General features: G+C 40.8%; 3 protein-coding genes and 1 long non-coding RNA gene across 4 annotated transcripts; 2 read left to right on the top strand and 2 right to left on the bottom strand.

The window, feature by feature from the left end:
* Positions 1-2,319: 2,319 nt before the first annotated feature.
* cdc6 (cell division cycle 6 homolog (S. cerevisiae)) lies at positions 2,320-8,134 on the bottom strand. The gene is made up of 12 exons (XM_068727528.1): positions 8,030-8,134; positions 6,834-7,102; positions 6,326-6,592; positions 5,918-6,117; positions 5,286-5,434; positions 4,916-5,022; positions 4,631-4,770; positions 4,412-4,512; positions 4,070-4,137; positions 3,791-3,972; positions 2,845-2,985; positions 2,320-2,689 (listed from the first exon to the last, which is right to left on the bottom strand). The coding sequence occupies exons 2-12, from the start codon at positions 7,087-7,089 to the stop codon at positions 2,597-2,599; spliced, it is 1,704 nt and encodes a 567-aa protein (XP_068583629.1). The 5' UTR covers positions 7,090-7,102; positions 8,030-8,134; the 3' UTR covers positions 2,320-2,596.
* Positions 8,135-13,567: 5,433 nt separating this feature from the next.
* LOC137885329 (uncharacterized) lies at positions 13,568-14,478 on the top strand. The gene is made up of 2 exons (XR_011104799.1): positions 13,568-13,834; positions 14,323-14,478. It is a non-coding gene; the product is annotated as an uncharacterized lncRNA (long non-coding RNA).
* A 713-nt stretch (positions 14,479-15,191) lies between these two features.
* LOC137885312 (E3 ubiquitin-protein ligase TRIM21-like) lies at positions 15,192-18,105 on the top strand. Its single transcript, XM_068727530.1, has 2 exons — positions 15,192-15,290; positions 16,036-18,105. The coding sequence occupies exon 2, from the start codon at positions 16,045-16,047 to the stop codon at positions 17,680-17,682; it is 1,638 nt and encodes a 545-aa protein (XP_068583631.1). The 5' UTR covers positions 15,192-15,290; positions 16,036-16,044; the 3' UTR covers positions 17,683-18,105.
* A 2,105-nt stretch (positions 18,106-20,210) lies between these two features.
* On the bottom strand, positions 20,211-22,595 carry LOC137885322 (myelin-oligodendrocyte glycoprotein-like). The gene is made up of 5 exons (XM_068727542.1): positions 22,487-22,595; positions 21,681-22,019; positions 21,355-21,429; positions 21,040-21,147; positions 20,211-20,801 (listed from the first exon to the last, which is right to left on the bottom strand). Exons 1-5 carry the CDS (start codon positions 22,545-22,547, stop codon positions 20,695-20,697), a joined length of 690 nt encoding a protein of 229 aa, XP_068583643.1. The 5' UTR covers positions 22,548-22,595; the 3' UTR covers positions 20,211-20,694.
* Between the last annotated feature and the right edge of the window lie 1,628 nt (positions 22,596-24,223).

The raw sequence follows: 24,223 nt of genomic DNA, 5'->3' as shown, positions 1-24,223 counted from the left end.
TACTTTACTTTAACGCTACACAATCAACTTGTGTTTCTGTTCAAAGTTAAACTCCTGATATGACTTTATTAAAATGCAACGTTTGAAAGAAGATTTCCCTTTTTTCAAATGTTCAAAATAATCAAAATGGCCCCAAAATATCAACTTCTTCATGTATTTTTTCAAACATGCTTTGTGAAGCGTGTTTATGTTGTTTTAAACTGGACGCGCGGACGTCTTCATGTCTCTAATGTCTTCAGCAGCAACAATCTGGTCTTCTGTGTCTGACGTTGTTGGAGCGTCGATCTGGTTTCTCTAGAAGGAGATGAAAGCGTCAGAGCTGCAAATTATTTAAAAGAAGATGTCGGATTGTGAGATCCAGTTATCCCCTTTATATTTACAGCTTATTAAAATCCTGACAGTGTTACATGTGAAACGTTTTGAAACGTCGGCAGCTCAACTAGAACTACTAGAAGTAATGAAAGGCTCTTTGTGAGTTTGAACAATGTTTGGCTGCAGAGCGTAAGTCCAGCTCTTCAGAGGTTAAAGGAGATTTATGAAGTGATGAAATGTGACAAACTATATTTTAAGAAAACAGATTTTGAAGAGATTTCCACATTTAGAAGCAACTTTGAAACCTCAAAACAAACATATGAAATTAGAAAAACTTCTTATGTTTCTGAACAGTACAGCAGAAGACCAATACATATTTAAACATTTGGGGAAAAAAATGAATCTACAGAAAGATTCTGACAGATGTTCTGGTTCTGTGTGACCTTACTTTAAATATACAGTTAAAGTCCCGAGTGTGAGGAATCGTCTCTCCGGCGTGAAGAAGACGACGTTAAACAGATTCAAACTCTTCAGTATTTGATACTTTTTCTTTGTTTTGGTTCCTGATGAGTCCAGACGTCTCAGACAATCACAGTCAAATATCAACTAAATAAATAGGCACTAAAGTATAATATATATATAGATTTATGTGAAATGCACTGTTGGAGAAAGTGACTTGTATTTGCTTGCTGTATCTCTACTAAAGCTTTGAGTGTGGTTCACTATTATTATCATACGTTTGAATATTGATTCATATTTTATCTCCGACAATGTTTACATTTTTGGTCACTGTATTTGTATTTGAAAACATGCACTATTATATATATATATATATATATAAATACTATATATATATTCATCCACGTTGCTGTGAGTAAATCATATTTGAATAAAGATCTGATTTGAATAGTTTATATTTGTGTCTGGTATTTGAATGTGGAATAAAATCTCCTGGTTTAATGTCGTTAAAAGTACTTTCAGCGGTGCAAAAGTATTCCGATCCGTTATGTGGTAAAAGTACCAACGTTTAAGTGTAAAAACAGTCCGTTACAAGTAAAACTCCTGCATTTAAAAATATTACTTCAGTAGAAGTACAAAAGTATTCGCAGCAAAATGTACAAAAGTAAAAGTACTCATTTCAGAATAATGTATATAACAGGATTATAGTTATTGATGCTTTAGTGTGTGTGGAGCTCATTTTAACTACTTGTTATAATAATACTTACTGAGATGTAGTACAGTACTTGATAAACTTTTTTCTTTTTGTGGAAGGTGAGTGACGATGCATTCAGGGGGTTCACAGAGAAATCAGAGATTCAAGAGCCGCACTCTGCTCTGCAGGCTGCTGGTTTGTTGACGTCGTCTCACAGCCTGAGCTGAGCTTCAGTGACGCTTTAAACCTTTAATCCAATCAGAGGAGCAGCTCGGATCGAAACGCCGGACATTTAAACGCCATCGGTCCGGATTATGTGGTTGTTGTGATCAGGACTTAAGATTTCAGTCTTAAGTGATTTTAGGATTTATATATATTGGAGTGAAAACAAAAAGGATTGTGCTCAGAGTTCAGTCTGGAGCTATTGTTCAGGATTGTGCGCATAGTTCTTTTTAAAATAAATAAATAAATATATAAGTTCACAATACTGCAAATATACAGATGATGCGATACTTTCACTGTGTGTTCCCTCCTCAGATAGAAAGTGACTTAACAGACTTCCCTCACTAACTGGTGGTTTTGATCTTTAGTCTACAAACATCTCGTCATTTATTTATGATGAACGGCTTGTTTACAAGAACCGTATGATCACATTTTTTTTTTTGTGGTTTGATTATTTGTGGAGAAAGTTGGTTCCGTCAAAGTGATTCGTCGACAAAAGAGGGAAAAGTGTTTGGAGTCACGAGTGATGAATCCCTTTATTCTGATGAACTATCTTTTACCATGTCTGACTAATCTAGTCTCTCTGTCCGACGCACAAACAGTGATATTGGGAATAAAACCATAAGAGGAGATCTGATTAAAATGTCTGTACATTTGTTTATTTACAGCATAAAAATGGAAACGTTTCAAATCCAAACTGAAACAAAAATGCTGTGATTTCATAACCGACGAGTTAAAAACATTTTCTCAACTCAGAAACTGAGCGTCAACGTCGGTATGAGAAAAACAAATAACAAAAAGATAACATTTTCATAAAATATATACAAATTCTCAGCAAAAACGAGAAAAATTCAAATAAAAAAAATCACTGCAAAAAAAATCTCTGTAGATAAAAAGTAGAGTGTGTGCTCATGGGGGGAGTCCTGCAGCGAGGATGCTCCCCAGCAGCGTTCGATCCTTCAGAGCGTTTTCCACGTCTTTCTCCTCGATCTTGAGAAACACCTGCAGGAAGAAACAAACGTCTGACATCAAACCCTCACCTTTAGGATTCACAGGAAACGCACATCAAGACCCGTTTAGGAACCAGAACAAAAACACCCTCCACCCTCCTTTCCTGCCGAGTTTGGCGGCGGAGCTCTTTGGTCTCTAAGCAGTACCTTAGTGAGTCGAGCCTCTTTGGCTTTCTTCAGGGAGAAGATTCCTCGACTCTCCAGCAGACCGCAGAGAGACAAACACTCTCCCTGAGCGACAGCGGACACCTGCCGCTGGGCGCACAGTCGGCTGTAGACCTCGTGGAGCTGAAACATTAAAAACACACAAAAACAATCAGTTTCACACTTTGTTCAAAACACGACCTGCAGGTTTAAATGATCCGCATTCATGATCTGAGCTACAGCGACACCTGCTGGACATTTGAAATACAGCAGCTGAGGTTAAGAATTAGGTTTTATTCCTGTATATCTGTGTAAAGTAACGTTAACTCTACTGTAACATCTTCTACTCTTAAAGCTCTACTGTAACATCTTCTACTCTTATAGCGCTACTGTAACATCTTCTACTCTTAAAGCTCTACTGTAACATCTTCTACTCTTATAGCTCTACTGTAACATCTTCTACTCTTAAAGCTCTACTGTAACATCTTCTACTCTTATAGCTCTACTGTAACATCTTCTACTCTTATAGCGCTACTGTAACATCTTCTACTCTTATAGCTCTACTGTAACATCTTCTACTCTTATAGCTCTACTGTAACATCTTCTACTCTTATAGCTCTACTGTAACATCTTCTACTCTTAAAGCTCTACTGTAACATCTTCTACTCTTATAGCTCTACTGTAACATCTTCTACTCTTATAGCGCTACTGTAACATCTTCTACTCTTATAGCTCTACTGTAACATCTTCTACTCTTATAGCTCTACTGTAACATCTTCTACTCTTATAGCTCTACTGTAACATCTTCTACTCTTATAGCTCTACTGTAACATCTTCTACTCTTAAAGCTCTACTGTAACATCTTTTACTCTTAACTCCTCTCAGGATCATGCAAACATCTACTCTGGTTTATTAAAACATTTGAACATGAACCAGTGGAGTGACTCACCTTCCCGAGGACGATCTCTCTGCTCTTCCCGCTGCGTGTGAGCAGCAGCAGGCAGCAGACCAGCAGCTTCTGCTGCAGCGGGAAACTCTCTCCGTCTGCGCCGCCGCCGCACTGAGACGCCATCCGGTCGCCGTAAACCTCCGACAGCACCCGCGCTACCTGAGAAAGGCTGACCCGCGACGCTGCACCAGGACAACGGGCGGTTTCAGAGTTAGTAGCGTTCTCTTACACCGTTTTCTTTTGCACCGTGATTCATCAGCGAATGGAGGAGAAACTCACCTTTTGTTTCAGCTTTTGGATCCGACGCTTTCTTCCTCTCGTCAGACTCCACAACCTCAACCGCTCTCCTGAAATAAAAACTAAAATCAATCGAACGACCAACAAACGCAACTCTTTAACGTCATGAACTCAAAGAATCAACACAGAAGACGTAAACAAAACATACTTCATCCTAAATTAACATTTTATTATGATGAACCACATAAATCGGGATCAAATCGAGAAGCAACACTGGCAGATTTAAGCTAACGCAAAAAGGCGTATGCTCTAAAAATGAATGCTCTAATTAACAAAGTTAAAAACAACACGGTTGAACTTTACTTTGACGGGAGAAACTCGTACCTGCAGATGTCCAGAGCTTTCCTGGCGTCTCCCGACACCGCCGACACTTTTCTGGCACAAAACTGAACCGCGGAGGCGTCCAGGATCCCTTCAGCCGACGCCTGAGAGGAGCAGCGGAGAAACAAATCAATACAAACGTTTAAAAGTCAAGACAATCACACACACACACACACACAAGCTCGTGTTTTACTTTGTTCAAGACGTTAAATCTCAGTCTACCTGAGAGAGCCGGTCCTGGACAATGGCCGCGAGCTCCTGCCGGCTGTAGGGAGGGAAGTGTAGCAGCAGGGGGCGACAATGAGGCCGAGCCTGCAGCCGGGGGAGGATGCGGTCGGTCAGATCCAGAGCGTTGGCAATACCTGAAAAATAAAAATATCCGTCTTTATTCATGTTCTTTAGCTTAGACACAAGAACCACAGAATGTCTCTTTACACCGCTGATAAAGACGCTCACACAGGATCTCGTTTAAATGTCTTCACTAAATGTCTTCACTTAAACTCTTACCGACGAGACAGAGGCGAGACTTCGGCAGGTACGGCCACTCAAAGATGGTGTAGAGGACGTCCTGAGCTTTACTGTCCAGCTGGTCCATCTCATCCAGAACAAGCAGCCTGAGGACCAAACAGAGTCCCGGTTATTGATCGGATCAGAACCTCAGCGAGGCAGAAATGACACAGAACCAAACAAACGCAGTTCTTCTAAAGTCTTAGCCGTTGTTAAATATTTGCAATTTGTACTTAATTATCATCTGCTTTGCTTTATTCCAGCACTAATGATAAACAAATGAGTTATTAAACTAAAAAACTTCTAGTGACCGGCTGCATCACATATCTGGTTCTCTGTGGTTCTCTCAGAACCGGGTCGGGTCACTCACACAGCGGGCCCCGGGGCCGTCAGGAACCTCTGCAGTCCGTTCTGCCCGCCGGGCGCTTTCAGCTTGTCGGCCAGCAGCGGGAAGACGGCGTGGGAACTCCTCAGACTCATACAGTTCACCAGCACCGTGTGAACGGACGCCAGCTCAGCCTGTCAACAACAACAACAACAACAACAACAACAACAACAACACTGAATGATAATGATCTCAACAGGAAACAGATGGATACAACTTCCTCTTCATAATTATGACTTTATTGTATTTCACTGTACTATAGTTAATATGAATTACCTTTATATGCTGCTCAGTATCTTAATAATCCTATAAATCTACATAATGATTTAGTTTATTCATATTTAGTATTAATCTGAATAAGAATAAATGCTATAAAGTACATTTAGTGGCCTGGAAGTATAAAGTAGAATAAATTGGAAATACTCAAGAAAAGTACAAGTGCCTAACAATTGTACTCAAGTACATTATTTGATTAAATATGAATATTTCAGTACTTCAGTGACTGATGACTCCAGTGACTCAAAGTCTCCAGTAGGTGTCACTGCAGCCTTCAACATCTACTTTCACTGTGAACTACTACTGCAGTAAAAATACCCTCATAAGTACTACTAGCGTACCTTCATGTCCTGCAGCACACAGTTGAAGCAGGCCGTCTTGCCGGTTCCCGGAGCTCCGGAGATGTAGAGGCTGCCGGGGAGGCGCCGCTGGGCCTTCTCCTCCAGGAAGGACCGGATGGACGCCCGCTCGGCCTCCCGGGACAGGAGCCGCTCGGGGACGGCGGTGTGGAGCGCCTGCTTCACGCTCACAAACCTCGACTCTGTGGGGAGAGAAAGACGACGCGACGGAGTGAGTGACGGCTGCCAGCGGGAGGGTTTCAGTCACACTCACCCTCGTTTAATGGTGGAAAACCGGGTCGATTCGGACTCTGGGAACCTGTGATCTGTTACCATCTGACATCTTCTGGACCAAACGATTAATATTAAACACAACGGCTGGATTATTAATGAACGCATAGCGTCTCTTACTTTCTCCGAAGAGCCGAACGACCGGCGGCCTCCTCTCTGGCCTCTGGCGGGCCGGGCTCCCGGCGGGCGTTTCCTGTCGCCTCGGAGACAACCCGGCGGCGGGAGAGAGCGGTCGCGGCGGCGGCGAGGACGGGACCAGCCGCCGGCGAGCCGAGACCGGCGAGTTCTCGTCGAAGACCGGCTTCCTGGGCGAGGTCGGGGTCGGCTTGCTCTGCTTGGGCGGCGAACCCAGCAGGGCGACGCCGAGGTTACAGATGTTTTCATCACCTGGAGATAAAAACATAAAAAGGTGTGACGTTGATGAAGAGGAAGACCTCGAATTAATCATCAAAGCTAATCTACATTGTTGTTTACCACCCTGATTTTAGGTTATCTGTATATTGTTGTATACCTCCACACAACCACACCCTTTAGAGCGTTGTAACCCTCAACAATAGATGGGTGAAAGGAGCTAAATTCTCTCCAGCTGTTCTGAATGAAGTCATGACTGCGAGGAGGAGCCGCTCACCTGTGCGTTTCCGGGGGCTGAGGGGAAGTCGTGGCTGGAGGGCCGGAAGCGAGAGGGGGGACGGGCGGGCGACCGGCAGCTTGGGGGAGAGCGGTCCGATCCGGGTCGGGGCGGGTCGCCGGGGTCCGGGCTCGGTCGGCGGCGGAGCTGGAGGACATTTGTCCGGCGGTGGCGTCTTGGAGGAGACTCTGCAGGACTTGCGGCGCGGGAAGGAGAGCGTGGGCTGAGCCCGGCCGTTAGAGCGCGTACTCGGCATGTTGTGTTGATCACTGTGAAACGTGAAGGAGAAAGACCAGACCCATCAACACACACACACACACACACACACACACACACACACACACACACACACACACACACACACACACACACCAGAATAATGCATATTATTATAGTGAAGCAATAATGTGTTCATCACTAGTAAAAGGTGGAGCTCATTAGAATTACTTTACACACTTCTGAGTAGTTTATTATATATTAATATATCTTAAATTTAGTAGTAGGCTTATATTTTGTGCCAATGATTTGCAAAGTAACTAAAAGTATCACGTAAATGGAGTACAGTATAACACAAAATAGAAATACTCAAGTAAAGTACAAGTACCTCAAAATCGTACTTAAGTACAGTACTTAGTAAATGTACTCAGTGTTGTCCCCCAATGGTTCACAGCACTGTTGTTGTCATTGGAAGATTACAATAAAGTTTCAGTAAATTGAATGTGTAGTTCCTTCATGTTTAACATCAGATGAACCAACAAATATTATAACATAGAAATCTATACTATAACTAACGTGTGTGAAGTTCGTAAATACTAATCCAGCAGGTAGGTGTGTGTGTATATATATATATATATATATATATATATATATATATATACACACAGTAAAATACCCGCAGAACAAACAATGCATCGTGGTTGTTAAATGGCGCCAAGATAGCAGAGGTCCAACCGGATGATTTTACATGAAATATACTCATCTTTAGGGATTTACATGACTGTAGTTTAATCAGAAACACATTACGGTATTATGAGAATATTTCTGCATAACGTGAAATCAACTAATTGTTGTATTTTAGACGCTAAACTAGCAAACCAACTCTGAACAGTAGAAGAAGAAGAACTCTCTTCCGGTTACGATGCACAAACGTATTAAACGTTTCGCGGCTTGTATTAAAGCGTTAGTGACAGACTTACCTTTTTAAAGGTTGTGAGGAGTGTTCTCGGCTGACAGCAGAGTGTTTCTCTCTCGTCTTGAAGTCCTCTCCGCGTCTCTATCCGTCTGTATTCCTCCGCACACTGAGCCCCAAACTAGCGCCAATTCTGCTCCTGGGATCAGCTGTGCGCTACGTCACCGCGCTCTGATTGGTCCGCTGAAGGTGACGCAGGAGCTTCTCCGACGCTGATTGGCTCAGCGTTGTAGGAGGGAAGTTACGTCAGTGCTTGAGAAGCCGGGCAGGATATGTGGCGGGAGTTTCAATCGAACACTGTTTTTTTTTTGGCGGAATATACTTTCCCGGGAACTTCCGTTGTTGTTTTGTTACATCCGTCAGTGACGTTTTAAAGTACCAGAGTCCATTTAAAATGTCCCTGTTTCTAAGAAGCTATTCACCATCTGTCTTATTGATGGCATTACTGAGAATGTCCTTTTATTTAACATTAGATAAACTCAAGGGCTGACTTATGCTGAAAACATCAGTAGAAGAAGTACTTAGATCCTTCACTGAAGTAAAAGTACTAATACCACGCTGTGAAATACTCCAATACAAGTAAAAGTCCTACGTCGAAAAGCCTCATGTAAAAGTATGCAAGTGTACCAACTAAGTGAATAGTATAAGTACTCACTGTGCTGTAAAATGTTCCCTGTCAGTGTTTTACTTTTAAGTATGATTGTCGGGATTCATGTACTTTAATACAATTAATCTTTATTGTCCATTTTAGTCTATAGCGCCTCCCAGAGCTCTACAGTTCAGGTGACCGTACCAGGCAGGAAGGTGAAGAGTTGAAATCACTCTCAACAATAGTTTAGTACTAAAAATGTGCTGACTGACACCGAGGCACTAAGTTTCCTCTGAAGATGAAGTCGCTGTGAGCATCTCTGAAAGAGAAGCTCAGCTGTTCCGAGGTATTTCAAATGTTCAACATGTTGGCCGTCATGTGAATCTGTGTTTGAATGTTGTGACGGTGCTTTTTCCAGCTGATCCAAGACGCTTTTCAAATAGTTTATTTATCTTAAGAAGAAGGAGCATTTTAAGGAACATTTCATCCTTCAGTACATGTACTTAGTTACTTTCTATAATAGTGATTTGACCAGAAAACCAATCCAGCAGTAGTCCAATTTTTTCACTTTACACAAGCAAAAGTAACAATTTACAGTAATGATGTAAAAAAGAGACACACACACACACACACACACACACACACACACGCCTGAATGAAGCCGACAAATATCATAAAAGTCAAGATAACAGCTTCAGGTCCTCGTCAGTAATGTCTGTCTGACAGAAAGATAAAGAGGAGAAAATATTCTCAATATTACGTTCACTTAAACTGACATTGATTCGTTTAGGAGTCTAAAATACGTCCTCAGCAGAACTTTACTTTGGTTCTCCTCTGGTTCTATAAACTCATCTACTGTAGTAGAACACTGACTGTGGAGAAGAACCTCACACTAACGCACTTTAAAACATCTCCTCGATCCCTTTAAGGCACAATAGTAGCGACACTATTAGAACAGTAGAATAAGTTTAAGAAATGAAAAGTACCCTGTTGTGTTCTGGGTCACTATTGCTTCTGTAGAGCCAGTTTATTAGGTACACCTAGTTAAAACGAATGCAGTGTAACACAGTGTTTGCAGTGCAAACAGGTTAGCTTTAGCTTTAGCTTTAGCTATAGGTGTACCTAATAAACTGGAGTTTAAGTGCTTATCAATGTATTGGTCAACAAGTGCAATATCAGTGTAACAATATGGTTTGTACTTGTGTCCTGAGATCAATAAGAGCGCTGATAGCATTTTTACTGAGACACAGCGGTGCTTTGAGCTAAATGCTAACATCAGCATGCTAACATGCAGAGAATGAAAAGGCTAGCACGCTGATGTTTAACAGTGTTTAACAGGATTGTATTTTTGGCATGTTAGCACGCTAACACCGGCTAACTAGCACTAAACACAAAGTACAGCTGAGGCTGAACCTCAGTAGTTCTGCAGGTGTTTGGTGAGAAAACAAAGCCAGACATTGACCTGATGATGGCGCTATAGAAGACAAGTCAGAGGAGCACAGCGGTAGAAACAATCCATCCTGAGGAGAACGTGAATGTCTGCAGCAAATTTCATGGCATGCTGAGATATTTCATAATTTCTGGAGCGGCATCACTAAAAAAAATATATATATATATTACAAAAGTTGCAATTTGTTATTTTCTGGCATGTGGGAAATATTCTTTCATATTTGGGACCAGGTGTGAGGACTTCTTAAGTTACATATAAATAAATTTGACTGGTCCCATTCTATGTTTTTGTTTGTTTGTCAGCTAATTTCCATGAAAGTTGATGGAAGGGTGAAGTAAAAGCAGAGGAAGAACCCATTCAAATATGGAGAGGGATCCCAATTGTGGGGCGGATAAACTCATCATTTTTCACTTTCGTTAACATTGTGTGCATTACGCCTTGTCAGAGGTCTTGATTCTCCGCCAGCCCGTCCAGTTGATAGGATTGCGTTGACCTACTGCTCTGCTCCTCAGAACCAGAACAACGATGAGACCACAGAGAAGGAAGACAACAGCGGAGATGACGGCAGCACGGCCGGCCTCCCTGTTTCCACCAGCTGAAAGAATATCAGAGGAGATGTTGACGGTCAGGTTCAAACTGATGCCGTGTCACGTAACAGACGTTACTGTCAAGAATCATAAATAGAAAAATGTCATATCCATAATTTTGTCATCCTCATTGTTCATTCTGTAATTTACTTCTGTACACAAGACATGGCAAACACTGGGCTGGGTTTTTCTGTTGAGTACTCTAGATGATTTCATTGTATGACAGGAAAACAAGGAATTTTAGATCGTAGTCCCAATCTGCTACGTATATTTCTCAAGATTAGAAAAAAGCCAGCCTTTAGAAAACTACATTTAGACACAACCTGCAGTCAGAGTATCTTGTGTTCAAAGACGCCGTAGAATAAAGAGAATCAAAGTTTCCTGAAGAACAACTTACCATGATCTTCTGACTCTGGTTCTTCTGACAGTGGAGGTCCAGTTGTGCCGGAATCATGTCTCTTTGTCCCGTTCTGTTGGTCTTTGGGTACTGTTAAAAAAACACACACACACACACACACACAAAAAGAGAAAGTTAACGTTAAGACGAAAAGAAAATAATGAAAAATGTAAAGAAAAAAAATCCAATTGACTGCATTTAAATAATTTACTTTAAAAGAAAAAAAATCTAATTATCAATTTGTCAGCAACAATAATTAAGCCGCATCTCCACCACACAGGTAAATCAACATCATATCCTCCACTTCAATGTTTAGCATGCTTACCAACGGTGAGGTTGGTGAAACAAAAGAGGTGCATCTTTGGGACAAAACATCTGTACGGTCCAGTGTCTGACGGACCGACTGAGGAGATGTGCAGCGACAGGTTTCCTCTGGTCAGGCCTCCGTGGTTCAGAGTCGCTCTGTGTCTGTACTGAAGCAAATGGTCGTCCTGCTTTTCCATCCTATGTCGATAAGCGTAGACCACCCCGCCGAGGTCAGCTCTCATCCATTCCACAGTCCTCATCGCCACGCTGACCTCGGGAGCCAGGTAACATCGCAGAGTAACGTCGTCTCCTTCTTCTGCCACCGTCAGCGGATTCGGGCAGATGGCACCGGACTTCCCTGAGGACAACAAACATAACGTTCATTCAGCTTTAAACGCCTCTGAAGGACACAGTCCTCCTTGAGCTTGTAGCTCAGGTTATGTTATTGTTGACAAAGTGGTCTCTGTTCATCTGTTCATGCTGGATGAACTGACACCGAGGAAAACAACAACAACAGAAGGAGAGATGACATCATCGTCATTGCAGAAACACCTTAGAAACACTTTAACTCATGAAGGTCTATGAGCTCACGTCGTGTTTCAAAACGACCTCCCAGCTAAAGTGACAAAACATCACATCTCTGCTCAGATCACAGTAGCTCAGCTCACGGTCGCACTGTGAGCGGTCATGCACGCACTCGAAGTCGCACTCTCTGGCGGCGGCGGCTCAGTCTGCGGGACCGGCTTGCGAGTACTTCTGTCAACCTTCTTTTTTTCCCCTCACACAATATGAGTTCGAATCCCGTAAATATGATTTATTTATATTTATATATATATTTGTCTTATTTTAACTGTGCTACATAGTTCTTCTACGTGACACATGTTTGAACAAAACAGGCTCCAAAGACGTTTATGTGTTTTCTTTTTACCAACTTTATTATTTCAAATTATTTGTCTGTTTCCTCAAACTATTAAGTTTGCATCGTTCACTACTTCATAGCTCCGGCTTCTTTATGATAATCTGTTATTAATGTACTTACATGGAATCTGTGTTTACACATTTTAATACAAAACGTTTTTGTTTTTTTAAATAAATATGAATATGTTTAAAAACAAAGTCCCAGAAAAACATCTCAAACAGAAAATAATTTTACAATAATATAAACTTACCAGTGACCGAGTCTGCAAAAAGAAAAATACTCTGGAGAATTAAAAGTATCACTTCCATGATCAACTCCATGCAGTGAAGAGATGAAGCTATGGTGTAAAGTCACACAGGCTCAGTCACACAAACCATCTATATATGTATTTTTCTGACCGACCCAAGTTAGACACGGGGGAACAGAGCGTTGAATACCGGTGGTTTTAATAATAAAGAAAATGTTCAACACAAAACTTGCCGAGCAGAGGAGTCAAAAACGGAACACAGGATACAAGAGGCAGGGAACGTTTCAATAAAACAGAAGAAACAATTAAACAAAACCCAAAAGAAGATTCTGCCTCCCCTCGTTTTCCCCGATAGCCCCGTACAACTCCTCCCCCTGTCCAACTCCTCCCCCCGTCCAACGCCGCGCTCTGTCCAACGCCGCGCTCTGTCCAACGCCTGTCCAACTCCTCCCCCCGTCCAACTCCTCCGACGGACAGGGCTGGGCTCCGTCGCGAGCAGAGAGCAGAGCGATACGCGGGACCAGCTTGCGAGAGAACGGTACACGCGCCTACTATCATCCCCGCATCAAGTTGTACATGTATCAGAAGATCTTCCACCTCGCTCACGGACTTAATTATGACGTTTCTTGTAACTTTCCAGATTATTTGTCTGTTTCCTCAAACTATTAAGTTTGCATCGTTCACTACTTCATAGCTCCGGCTTCTTTATGATAATCTGTTATTAATGTACTTACATGGAATCTGTGTTTACACATTTTAATACAAAACGTTTTTGTTTTTTTTAAATAAATATGAATATGTTTAAAAACAAAGTCCCAGAAAAACATCTCAAACAGAATATAATTTTACAATAATATAAACTTACCAGTGACCGAGTCTGCAAAAAGAAAAATACTCTGGAGAATTAAAAGTATCACTTCCATGATCAACTCCATGCAGTGAAGAGATGAAGCTATGGTGTAAAGTCACACAGGCTCAGTCACACAAACCATTAGTATCTGTACTTTCTCCAACTCCTCCCCCTGTCCAACTCCTCCGACGGACAGCGCTGGGCTCTGTCGCGAGCAGAGAGCAGAGCGCTACGCGAGACCAGCTTATGAGCGAACGGTACACGCGGCTACTATCATCCCCGCATCAAGTCGTACATGTATCGGAAAGACTTCCACCTCGCTCACGGACTTAATTATGAAGTTTCTTGTAACTTTTTACAACTTTGAGACATACGCTGTGTGTCTGGAAACTCTGCACGAGACCAGCGGAGCGAAGGGAACGAGCTGACGGAATAAACGTGATGCTTCTAAGTACTTGAACTACTGGGTAACAATATTGCAAACCGAAACATGCACCATTAGTATCATGTTATGCTCACCATGCGGGCGAGGCTGCCTGTTTGTAGCGTTAGCATGTTAGCTTGTAGGCACGTTAGCTTGTAGCGTTAGCTTGCAGCTACAGCACTATGGACGAACAGTAAACATAAACACGTGTGTTAGTTCATGTTGGAGACTCTTTGTGGACTGTCTCTGTAGCGCTGTAGAGTTTTTAGGACAGTTTACATGTGAAATACACGACGCAGAGCGCGTGGGGCTGTACAGTTTAAATGTGGAGGACGTGAGTAAAACAAAGTGATGTACAAATAAGAAGACGGTCAAAACATTGTTGTTTGGCTTATAGCAATATACAAAGAACAACAAGTATTATACTGTGTAATATCCAAGTCAGCATCTATACGTTGAAAATATGTTGAAAAGACGTTCAAAACTGGTCTAAAAGTGAAAATGTTTTTCTAATACTTGTTTTATTTACAGATGTCCACCTTGAAAATATGGCAGACCTTCTGAAACCGGCTCCTGTGTGGCTTTGACAACGACATTTAAAGAAGGACAGAGAGACTATGGTTGTATATAAAGAATATTGTTTGATATTTAACTATATTGTTGCTTAATAAACACAAATGAACTGTTGCCTGTGTCACTTGGTCTTTGTCCTGTAAGTGGAAACTGATGATGTGTTACTATGAGTAAGTATTTAGTTACTTAGTACATATTGAACTGTGAGCATTTCGACGTTTAAAACACGGTGACGTTGAAAAGACCTTCAGAATTGGTTCAAAAGTGAACGTTTTTTCTCCAGCCTATTGATAGACGTTGATTGAACGTTCACGTTTAGACCAGATTTCACTGGGATTTGCAATATTGTCTTTCAACTGATAAATGTGGATGTAGTTTCTTAGTAAGCCTCTAAAATGACAATATACTATTATTAGCACAATGTAGAGGACGGAAATTGTAGTCTTGCAAATCCCGTTGAAATCTGGTCTAAACGTGAACGTTTAATCAACGTCTATGAATAGTCTGTGAAAAAACCTTCACTTTTAAACGTCTTTTCAACGGAAAAATGCTCACTGGGTTAAACAACATAGGATGCTTAAAAAAATACACAACTTTATGTGTAAATAAAAAAAGCGTACAGTATTTCAGATTTAACGTTTAAAACACAAAAAACAAGAAGAAGGAAAAAGTTAAACTCGTGTTTGAATGTCAGGGTTTTCCTCAAAGAGTCAGTAGAAGCTCCTTCACAGAGCTCCACTGAGAGGAGGAGCCGCTCTGAGAGAGGAGAGCTGCTGAGTCACTTCTCTTGAAATGAAACTGAAAGTTTTTCTGAGCGACAGCAGAGCTGCAGTCGAGACAAGTCTCTCTGTATCTCTCTGATGAAACATTCAACTGAATCCAGCAGCTTCTTCTCAACAACACAACAGAGTCTCTGACAAACTGTGGTGAGTACACTGTTCTACAGAGAAACTCAACATCTGGTCAACAGTGAGTTCAAACCAGGATCCACACCAAAGATCAAAGTAGCAGCAGATAGACTAGGCCTGCTAGAAGCTAACTAGCCTAGCTGTTACTCCCTTTGGATTGTCCAAACACAGAGGACAGCATCTGACTCAACGTGTGGATTTACTGATTGATCACAGAGGAACAACATTGATGTTTGATATCTTACATAACTGTTCTGTACTTTGGTGAATATCCTTGAGCTGTAAAGCCTTTCCTCTCAACGTCACTGTCTCTGTAGTTCCTGCTGTCTGTCTTTGTGAGGAAGTTCAGCTGATCATATTTACTGTTTCAACTCAAACACTTCAGCTCCACTCAGACAGGAAGTTCAACTCAGACTCAAACTGAGGTCCAAATACGTCACAGTAAACAGTAATGTGTTCATTATTAAAGTGGAATTAAAACAATTCACTCTAATAACAACATAGAAGCAGCAGTATTGTTATTTAATGTGTGATGTGACAGTGATGGAGGATCACTCTGTGTGTTTAAGTTCTATTTAGTGAGCACCTTTCTGAAGAACTCAAACCCTCTTCTGTAGTAGTTCCTCTACAGTAGGTGTCTCCAGGACACATTCTACCATGATGACACACACAGAAACCCACAATGTGAAGATACCTGACACACTCTGTTGCTGCTGCTAAAGATGTGATAACAGTTTTGTTTTTCCACACTTGTTGTCCTCAGAGTGTAGATATGTCTGCTGCCAGCTGTCTGCTGACTGAGGATCAGTTCCTGTGCTCCATCTGTCTGGATGTGTTCACTGATCCAGTCAGCACACCATGTGGACACAACTTCTGTAAAGCCTGCATCACTGAACACTGGAACGTTAACGTCCCCTATCAGTGTCCCAACTGTAACAAGCTTTTCTCCACCAGACCTGAGCTGCAGGTCAACATCTTCATCTCCGAGATGGCTGCTCAGTTCAGACAGTCGGCTCAACAGAAAGCCAGCAGCTCAGAGCAACAAGAGTCCAAACCAGGAGAAGTTCCCTGTGACGACTGCACTGGAACCAAACTGAAGGCCCTGAAGTCCTGCCTGGTGTGTCTGGCCTCCTACTGTGAGACTCACCTGGAGCCTCATCTGACAAAACCAGGTCTGAAAAGACATCAGCTAATCGACCCTGTGGAGAACCTGGAAGACAGGATGTGTACGAAGCACGATAAACCTCTGGAGCTGTTCTGTAAGACCGACCAGATGTGTGTCTGCATGCTCTGCACTGTTTTAGACCACAAGAACCATGATGTTGTTCCTCTGAAAGAAGAATATGAAGGAAAGAAGGCCGAGCTGGGGAAGACTGAGGCTGAAATCCAGCAGATGATCCAGAAGAGACGAGTGAAGATTCAGGAGATCAAACACTCTGTGGAGCTCAGTGAGGAAGATGCAGACAGAGAGATAGCAGAAGGTGTTCAGGTCTTCACCGCTCTGAAGGAGTCTGTTGAGAGAAGCCAGGCCGAGCTCATCGACACCATCAAAGAGAAGCAGAGAAAGACGGAGAAACAGGCTGAAGGCTTCATCACAGAGCTGGAACAGGAAATCTGTGAGCTGAAGAAGAGAAGCACTGAGGTGGTTCAGCTCTCACACACTGAAGACCACCTCCACCTCCTCCAGAGCTTCAGGACCCTGAACGCTGCTCCACCCACCAAGGACTGGACAGGAGTCAGAGTCAGTCCACCTTCACATGAGGGGACTGTGGTGAGAGCTGTGAATCAGCTGGAGGAGACAATCAGTAAACACATGAAGAAGCTCACTGAGGCCGAGCTGAAGAGGGTCCAGAAGTCTGCAGTGGATGTGACTCTTGATCCTGATACAGCAAATCGTGATCTCATCCTGTCTGATGATGGAAAACAAGTACATGATAGTGATGTAAAGAAGAATCTCCCAAACAATCCAGAGAGATTTGATTCTCATATTTATGTCGTAGCAAAGCAGAGTTTCTCTTCAGGAAGATTTTACTACGAGGTTCAGGTTAAAGGGAAGACTGAGTGGACTTTAGGAGTGATCAGAGAGTCGATCAACAGGAAGGGATTCATCCTACCGACTCCTCAGGATGGTTACTGGACGATATGTTTGAGTAATAAGAATGTGTACTTTGCTCTTATTGACCCTAGAGTCCGTCTCTCTCTGAAGTCTCAGCCTCAGAAGGTGGGGGTGTTTGTGGATTATGAGGAGGGTCTGGTCTCCTTCTATGACGTTGATGCTGCAGCTCTTATCTACTCCTTTACTGGCTGCTGCTTCACTGAGAAGCTCTACCCAATCTTTGATCCTGGTCTTAATCATGGTGTTAAAAACTCTGCTCCTCTGATCATCTCTCCTGTCAATCACACTGAGTAGAACAAACACTTGATCTTCTACAGAGACTCTTTCATTTCATGTAACAAATCTATATTATTGGTGATTTACGGTGTAAACTTTATTGATTTTGATGTTTTTTTTCCATTTGTCTGTAAATGTTTTTCTACTTCTCCAACACACAGACATGAATCACTGATTGATTTTATCTAATGTAGTCTAATTAATTATAATAACTAATTAATTATAATAACTGCATAACCTGCCTTCAAGACTGCTGAGTCATCAAAAACAATGTACTCAGGAATAACAAGCATTTACACATTCATTAAATATCTTGGTGCCAAATGAGAATGTTTAATGTCTGATTATTGTATATATATAATACATTATGAATACTGTTACAAATGATTGGATGAAGTCATGTACTACTTATTATATATTAATAAAAGGTGTTTAAGGGTTTTAGTTTGTATCGTTTTTGAATTAACAGAAGCATCAAGAGGTCTGGTGTGTTTTTAGGGGTCAATAAAAGATGAATTATTGATTCATATTTGTAGAAAGTGAATCAACAAAATGTAATAATAACATATTCAGCTGCTGTGACCAGAGAAGAGAAGTTTAGTTTGGTGTTCTTTGTATTTCATACAGTCGTCCTCTCTGCAGACTGTTTCATAGCCTGAACAAAGTGAACAAATCCTCAACTCAAGAACAACAAAGACTCTCAACTGGATTTGTCTTTGGAGATACTTTATGTATGGATTTGCACTTTATGCTACTTTATACTGTACTACATCTCAGAGGTACATATTGTACTTTATACTGTACTACATCTCAGAGGTACATACTGTACTTTACACTGTACTACATCTCAGAGGTACATATTGCACTTTATACGGTACTACATCTTAGGTGTAAATATTTTCTGTGTTTTTAACAACCAGCATGAATAAAAGAAATAAAGTAAAAACCAAGACTAAGACCAAGACTTTGCATCTAATTACAAAACCCAATCAATCAATCAATCAATCAATCAATCAATCAATCAGGTGTTTCATGTATAATTAATGAGCTTTTCTTTACTTTTTCTTTTGAGAAATATTCAGTCATATTTACACACAATATATCTTGGATCTACTACTCTACACAACTATTCAAACATGTGTTGCATTTAGTAACCTGGGCTACTTTCATTGAACAACATTGTCTCAACATAAGGCTTCTACAGAACATGAAACAACAGCTTGTAGGTCTTCTCAGGCTCTTGTAGGTCTGATGTTTCACAGTGTCCTCGTACATTATACTCTTTCATCACTGCAACAGTTTCATTGCAAATCAAACACACACTTCCTCTTGACTTCTATAAAGAAATATTCATTTTCCCACAACGTCTGAATTGTTCTACACTCACTTGTTATCTTGCGTTTCTTTGATTCGGACATCTTTGGTCATCGTGGTAAAACCTCTCTTTGATTGCTCTTATTCTGTGGAGAAGCTGCCTTGTTCGTGACAGTAGCTCCACCTAGTGTTGAAACGAAGAAGTACAATACAGTCAAGCACAAGTTTCATGTGAGGGCCATATTCTATCATATTGTTAGAATTTTCTGCGGCCCAGCAAAACATCTCAAACAGAATATAATTTTACATAAATAACCTCATTCTCCTGTAAGAGGAAAAATGTTTTCACCAAAGTGCAGAATATTAAAACAGAGAATAATAAGATAAACTTACCAGTGACCGAGTCTGCAGACAGAACAATACTCTGAATTAAAAGCATCACCTCCATGATCACCTCCATGCAGTGAGGAGAAGCAGGTCTACTGTGAAGGTGGTTGGTAGTGTGGTTCATTGTGGCTTTTCCTCCTCTGAATAGCCCGGTGGGGCGGTGCTTATATTTTTTTCCCCGGTGGGGCGGTGCTTATTTTGGCTCGAGACAGACATTTTTCGGCTAAACACTTCATTAAAATATGTTTTTACGAACATGTGAGTCGATAAAAAGTCCGTGTAGCTACAGAATGTTGACTCGTGTTTGATCAGCGCTGCCTAGTTTCACTCTTTGATCAGAGTTTCGCTGAGATGAGAAAGTTTACTTTGAACGTCCGTCACGCGGCAGAGCCGGCTCGTGGTGACTTTGAGGAGCGCTCCCTCGGTCACGTGATCGAGTGTTGGACGCTCTCAAGCGCTCTTTAGGTTTTAGTTTAAAAACACAGAAGTTCCGTGGTTTTCTGGTTTTAAACCAAAAACGGAAATGCGTTTCTTTGAGAACCAATAAACTCGTATTTATATGTTTGTATATAAATCTTTAAATCCAGCCATCACCATCCTGTTAGATGAGAACTAACGACTGACTGTGGAGCCATGTTACTGTGAAAAAAAACAAAAACAAACCAAAGTCAAGTCAAACTATGATGCTGATACTAATGTACTGTGATCACATGTTATGTCTTTGTATTAGTTTGGATAAAATGATGCAGAACACCTCGGTGTGAATTACTTTCACCACTGTGAATCAAACATGAAATCACAGAAATATGAGCAGAAGAAGAAAACAAGAACGCTGGACATCAGGGAACATTTTCCACATATTTATTGAAGTGATATAAACATGATGAAATATAAAAAGACCAAAGTCAAGAATCATAAATATAAAAAGACAAAAGTCAAGAATCCTAAACATAAAAGACAAAAGTCAAGAATCCTAAATATAAAAAGGTATAAGTTAGGAGATTGGGAGGGTTTTGATTGTCTCACAACGGCTCTCAACATGGTGACGGCTCACAGCTAACGATGCTAACAGCGCTAACATTATTATTACCTTTTCATATTTGTTTACTTCACGTAGTGTTTGTGTTGTGAGAAAATGCTGGAACAACGTTGTCATTTTAATTTCATATTGTACTCTGTCCTTAAACCTTCATCGCACAACATGAACCTAAGAGCCAACAATCTAGTGTTAAGTATTACAATTACACAGACAATGGAAACTAAATATGGAGTTTGTTGTCAAAACTAAGAGCCAATCAGCTGTTTGATCCGGCAGCCAGAAGTTTCCCATCATGCACTGGGTAAGTCATCCCCCTCTGTTGGTCCGGTCGACAGGTTTTCCATTTCAAAGTTGTTTGACATCGTCTTCTTCCCTCTGAACTTCTTCTTACACTTCTCTGTGAAAACATGGAAACCACTTTGAGACAATCATGTGTGTCACTGGTTTCCATGGTGATTGGAGCACCTGTGTGCTAGAGGCTAATTAAGAGAGATTAGAGTAAACAGGGATTTTTAAGGCTCCATCAAAAAAGGTGTCGCTTCATCCGGCGATAGATGGCGACTTAACAGACATTTATTTAAATAAAAATCATCAAGATGGTCACTTAAAATGTTGGAGAGCAGTTTGTAACTTACCGATCACTTCATATTTCCACAGAAGAAGAGCAGCAACAACAAAGACAACAGGAAGAAGAACGACAACAGGAAGAACACCGAGAAGGACAGCCGTCCTCTTCACAGCACCTGAAGGACATCAGACAGACTTGATAAGAACACCATGAGGCTCAAAGGTTTATTTAATAGAGTTATTAATTCATCTATAGACTACTCCTCGTGATTAAACAACAAAACATTCAGACACAACCTCCAGTCAGAGCATCTTGTGTTCAAAGACGCCGTAGAATAAAGAGAATCAACGTTTCCTAAAGAACAACTCAGAAAGACTTTCACCATGATCTTCTTCTACTGCAGGTCCAGTTGTGTTGCAAACATCTGTCTTTGTCCAGTTCTGTTGGTCTTTGGGTACTGTTAAAAAAAATACAAAGAAATCTCAGTAATCTGAAAACACAGGATCAAATATGTTCTAGTACTATCAGACAGAACTGTTTGTTTGAATCTACTGGGCTCTTGTTCTCAGAGACACTGAAGGACGAAGAGTAAATATTCAAAGACATTTACCACCATTCAAATGACACAAACACAGTTATTCATTATTTGCAGGTTCATTCTATGAATCTTGAATCCTAAGCTGACCTATAGAGTGTTAAACTGCTTACCAACGATGAGACGGACCTCACACCACGTCTCCAGTTTTGGGACAAAGCATTTGTATGATGTGCTGTCAGACAGGTTGGCTGAGGAGATGTTAAGGGTCAGGGTTCCTCTGCTCAGATCTTCATGGTTGATGGTGGTCCTGCCTCTGTATTGATCCACCACTGAATCAGGGTCGTCCCGTCCATCTCGATAGACGTAGACGATCTGCTTGTTGTCAACTCTCTTCCAATCCACCGTGTAACAAGACAAGTTGACCGGGGGATGCAGACCACAGTGAAGAGCAGCAGTCTCACCTTCAACCACCTTGATCGGCTGCGTCAGGCAAACGGCACGAGACCCTCCTGTGAGACAAACATGATCTTTAGAGGATTAAATAGATTACAGAAACACTCAAACTAAACCAAACAAGCTCCAAAGGGTTCTCTCCACATCAAACAGGTCTTGTTCTGTCGTCTGTGTTGTTAGACTGGATCCATCAGCTTTACTGTACGTGAACATCACGTCCACCACCAACACCACAGTCAGGGAAAAAAAGACGTAAAGATCAAACACTTCAACGCAGCGAAACAAGACTAAAAGCTCAAGAAAGTCTCGACGACATGAAACAAAACAAGCTTTAAATAGCGACACTTCTTCCTGTTATTGTGACGTTTGAGTCAAAGCAGTTTAAACAGAGCGAACACTACCGAGGTCAGGTCTAAAGCAGCATGCTAATGCTAAGCACGACCGTAGCCGAAGAAGTCTCCAAACAGCAACAACGTAGTTTTAATTTACTTTCTTTCTTTCTAGAGTCAAGACGTAAACTTACCGGCAGCAACGTGAAGAATACAGAGTAAAGTGATCAGTGTCGCGATCATTTTAAAATACATCTTGTAGCGCTTTAATAAACAAACGTGTTGATTTCCGGTTTTACCGAGACTCGCTTTCCGCGAAATAAGTCCACTTCGAAACCCCGCGCGGATCGTTACGTCACAATTATGCGAAAGCAACAGTCTTCCGCTTCCGGCGGGAAGCGACACGCAATGATCTCTACGACGTTACCGTTTTAAAAACGATATAATCTCCTTTATGAAGTTATTCAACTGTGATAAAGAAGTGTGTGTGTATATATATATATATATATATATATATATATATATATATATATATATATATATATATATATATATATATATATATATATATATATATATATATATATTATGGCAGCAGCGTCTCCTCCTCCGGCCAACATGTGAGGTCTGTAAACTACAAGTAGCCTACAGATCTAAGCGGAAGTAGCTGTTTGTGACTTCCTGTTTATTCTTTGAGGGCGGCTGAAAACTGTCCGACTTCACAGCAGTTAGTTCTTTATTTCTGGAGCGTGGAGATGGAGATTGAGCCATACTGTTTCTGTTCAAACGGTTTTAGAGACGTTTTAATTCGGTCACTTTGCAGGTTATGTTATTGTCTACATTTATATCAGTGCAGGTGGACTAAAATACAAATATCATTGTTTAATACAATAACACAAAAGATACAACATGCAGGCTGATTGCAGGACTGTTGAATTAAAACTCCATTTCATTTCAATAAATAGACGCACGAGCTACATCGACAAATCGCTATAACACATTAATTTAAATAAATAATAAAATAAACGTAGTAACAAAATCATGTTAAAGTTCAGTCAAACCCTGCTGTACATTGCTTTATATAAAATAAAGATTAAATAATGAAAGTGTTTTACCTGAGACAGACTTTGAGTGAAGTCCACATGATTGAAAAGCTGTAAAAAACACTATCTGGGTCTCTCGTGCTCCTCCCTTTTTAATCATTTTTCGCGGGTTTTGGAGTTTCCGGCGGATCTCATTGGCTGAGATGAGCTGTGGGAGTTTCAATAATGTACTTTTTGGCGGGTTTAAGTTTCTATCTATGAGTAACACCAACAGTCTGTTATTCTCTCTGTTGATGAACTAGAGACATTTAAAATAGAAACAATCAGAGCTTTAGCTGCAAAAAACTACAAAAACTGAAAACACTTAAAAAAGTTAAAAAATAAAAAAGATGGAAAATAAAAAATAAAAAATAATTAAAAATAAAAAAATCTATAACGGTGGACTCATTTTTTCTCCCTCTTAGCTTTACAGCTTATATTTTATAATTAGGTACATTTAATATACTGAGTACTGTAATTAAGTACAATTTTGAGGAACTTTTTCCCCATTCTCTGGTACTTTATACTTCTACTCCACTACATTTGAAGCAAATATTGTACTTCTCACTCCAATAGATTTCACATCCATAAAAGACATGAACTCATAATAATAAAATAGCATTACTAAAGATTAAACCAGATTATTAACATAAATATAGTTCAAACAGTATTACACTACGTACACATTCACAATATTCATATTCATCACTTCACAACTGTTGCTGTGGAAAAGGCCTATAATGAGGTGATAAGTGATCAAACATTTATACATTTTAATGTTTCCATTTTGAGACTGACTTCCAACATTTCCATTTTTCAGTCAAACAGAAACACTGTAAATTCAAAATG

This window comes from Cebidichthys violaceus, unplaced genomic scaffold (genome assembly GCF_023349555.1).
Source record: "Cebidichthys violaceus isolate CVI_PGR_0920_01 unplaced genomic scaffold, fCebVio1.0.p SCAF_4, whole genome shotgun sequence".
Classification (NCBI taxonomy): domain Eukaryota; kingdom Metazoa; phylum Chordata; class Actinopteri; order Perciformes; family Stichaeidae; genus Cebidichthys; species Cebidichthys violaceus.
Note: the sequence above shows the minus strand (reverse complement) of the source record. Positions and strands in the feature narration are given on the sequence as shown.